The sequence below is a fragment of the Numida meleagris genome, unplaced genomic scaffold, assembly GCF_002078875.1.
Source record: "Numida meleagris isolate 19003 breed g44 Domestic line unplaced genomic scaffold, NumMel1.0 unplaced_Scaffold543, whole genome shotgun sequence".
NCBI classification, from domain to species: Eukaryota; Metazoa; Chordata; class Aves; order Galliformes; family Numididae; genus Numida; species Numida meleagris.
In genome coordinates, this window is record NW_018364759.1 from 8,777 (window position 1) to 10,131 (window position 1,355).

At 65.2% G+C, this 1,355-nt stretch overlaps 1 protein-coding gene across 1 annotated transcript in view; it reads left to right on the forward strand.

Annotated features, from left to right (window-relative positions):
• NUDT18 (nudix hydrolase 18) overlaps window positions 1–233 on the forward strand; it is a gene marked incomplete at its 3' end in the record, with an annotated part of 3,077 nt that extends 2,844 nt beyond the window's left edge. The window contains 1 exon segment of the mRNA XM_021383789.1: window positions 18–233. Within this exon segment, the coding sequence (XP_021239464.1) occupies window positions 69–233 (165 nt within the window).
• Window positions 234–1,355: the final 1,122 nt, after the last annotated feature.

The following is a 1,355-nucleotide window of genomic DNA, read 5'->3' on the forward strand; positions in this document are numbered from 1 at the left end:
CGCCTCCACGCCTGCAGGGTCCCCCCGACGCCGCCCCAAAACCCCGCGACCCCGTGAGCGGCGCTGCCATGGCCGAGGCCGCGGAGGAGATGGACGCGGTGCTGAGCGGGAGAGCGTGGGAAGTGCGGGACGGAGCCGGGGGCAGCGCCGGGGGCAGCGCGGAGCAAAGCGGCCCCGTGCGACTGGGGAGCAGCGCGTGCTACGTGGTCCTGGCGGTGCTGTTCGATGCGGAGGTGAGGACACCCCGGAACGGGGAGCAGCCCGCCCCATAAAGGGGAGCAGCCCGCCCTATAACGGAGAGCACTCCGCCCCAGAATGGGGAGCAGCCCACCCTATAACAGAGAGCAGTCTGCCCCATAAAGGGGAGCAGCCCGCCCCAGAACGGGGAGCAGCCCGCCCTATAACGGAGAGCACTCCGCCCCATAAAGGGGAGCAGCCCGCCCTATAACGGAGAGCAGCCTGCCCCATAACGGGGAGCAGCCCGCCCCATAACGGGGAGCAGCCCGCCCTATAACAGAGAGCAGCCTGCCCTATAACAGAGAGCAGCCCGCCCCATAATGGAGAGCAGCCCACCCCATAACGGGGAGCAGCCCGCCCTATAACGGAGAGCAGCCCGCCCTATAATGGAGAGCAGCCCTCCCCATAAAGGGGAGCAGCCCGCCCCATAACAGGGAGCAGCCCGCCCTATAACGGAGAGCACTCCGCCCCATAACGGGGAGCAGCCCGCCCTATAACAGAGAGCAGTCTGCCCCATAATGGAGAGCAGCCCGCCCCATAACGGGGAGCAGCCCGCCCTATAACGGAGAGCAGCCCGCCCCAGAAAGGGGAGCAGCCCGCCCTATAACGGAGAGCAGCCTGCCCCATAACGGGGAGCAGCCCGACCCATAACGGGAAGCAGCCCGCCCTATAACGGAGAGCAGCCCGCCCCATAAAGGGGAGCAGCCTGCCCCATAACAGAGAGCGGTCCGCCCCATAACAGAGAGCAGTCTGCCCCATAACGGGGAGCAGCCCACTCCATAACGGAGAGCAATCCACACCACAACTGAGAGCAGTCCGCCCCATAATGGAGAGCTGTCCACCCCATAACTGAGAGTGCTCCATCCCATAGCACTGAGCCCTCCACCCCTATAACCCCAAGCTCTCCACCCCATAACTGAGAGCAATCCACCCCATAACCCCGAGGGCTCCACCCCATAACTGAGAGCCCTCCACCCCTACAACCCTGAGCCCTCCACCCCATAATCCCGAGCGCTCCAGCCCATAACCCCTGAGCTCTCCACCCATAACCCCAAGCTCTCCACCCCATAACTGAGAGCCCTCCACCCCATAACCCCGAGCTCTCCACCCCATAGCCC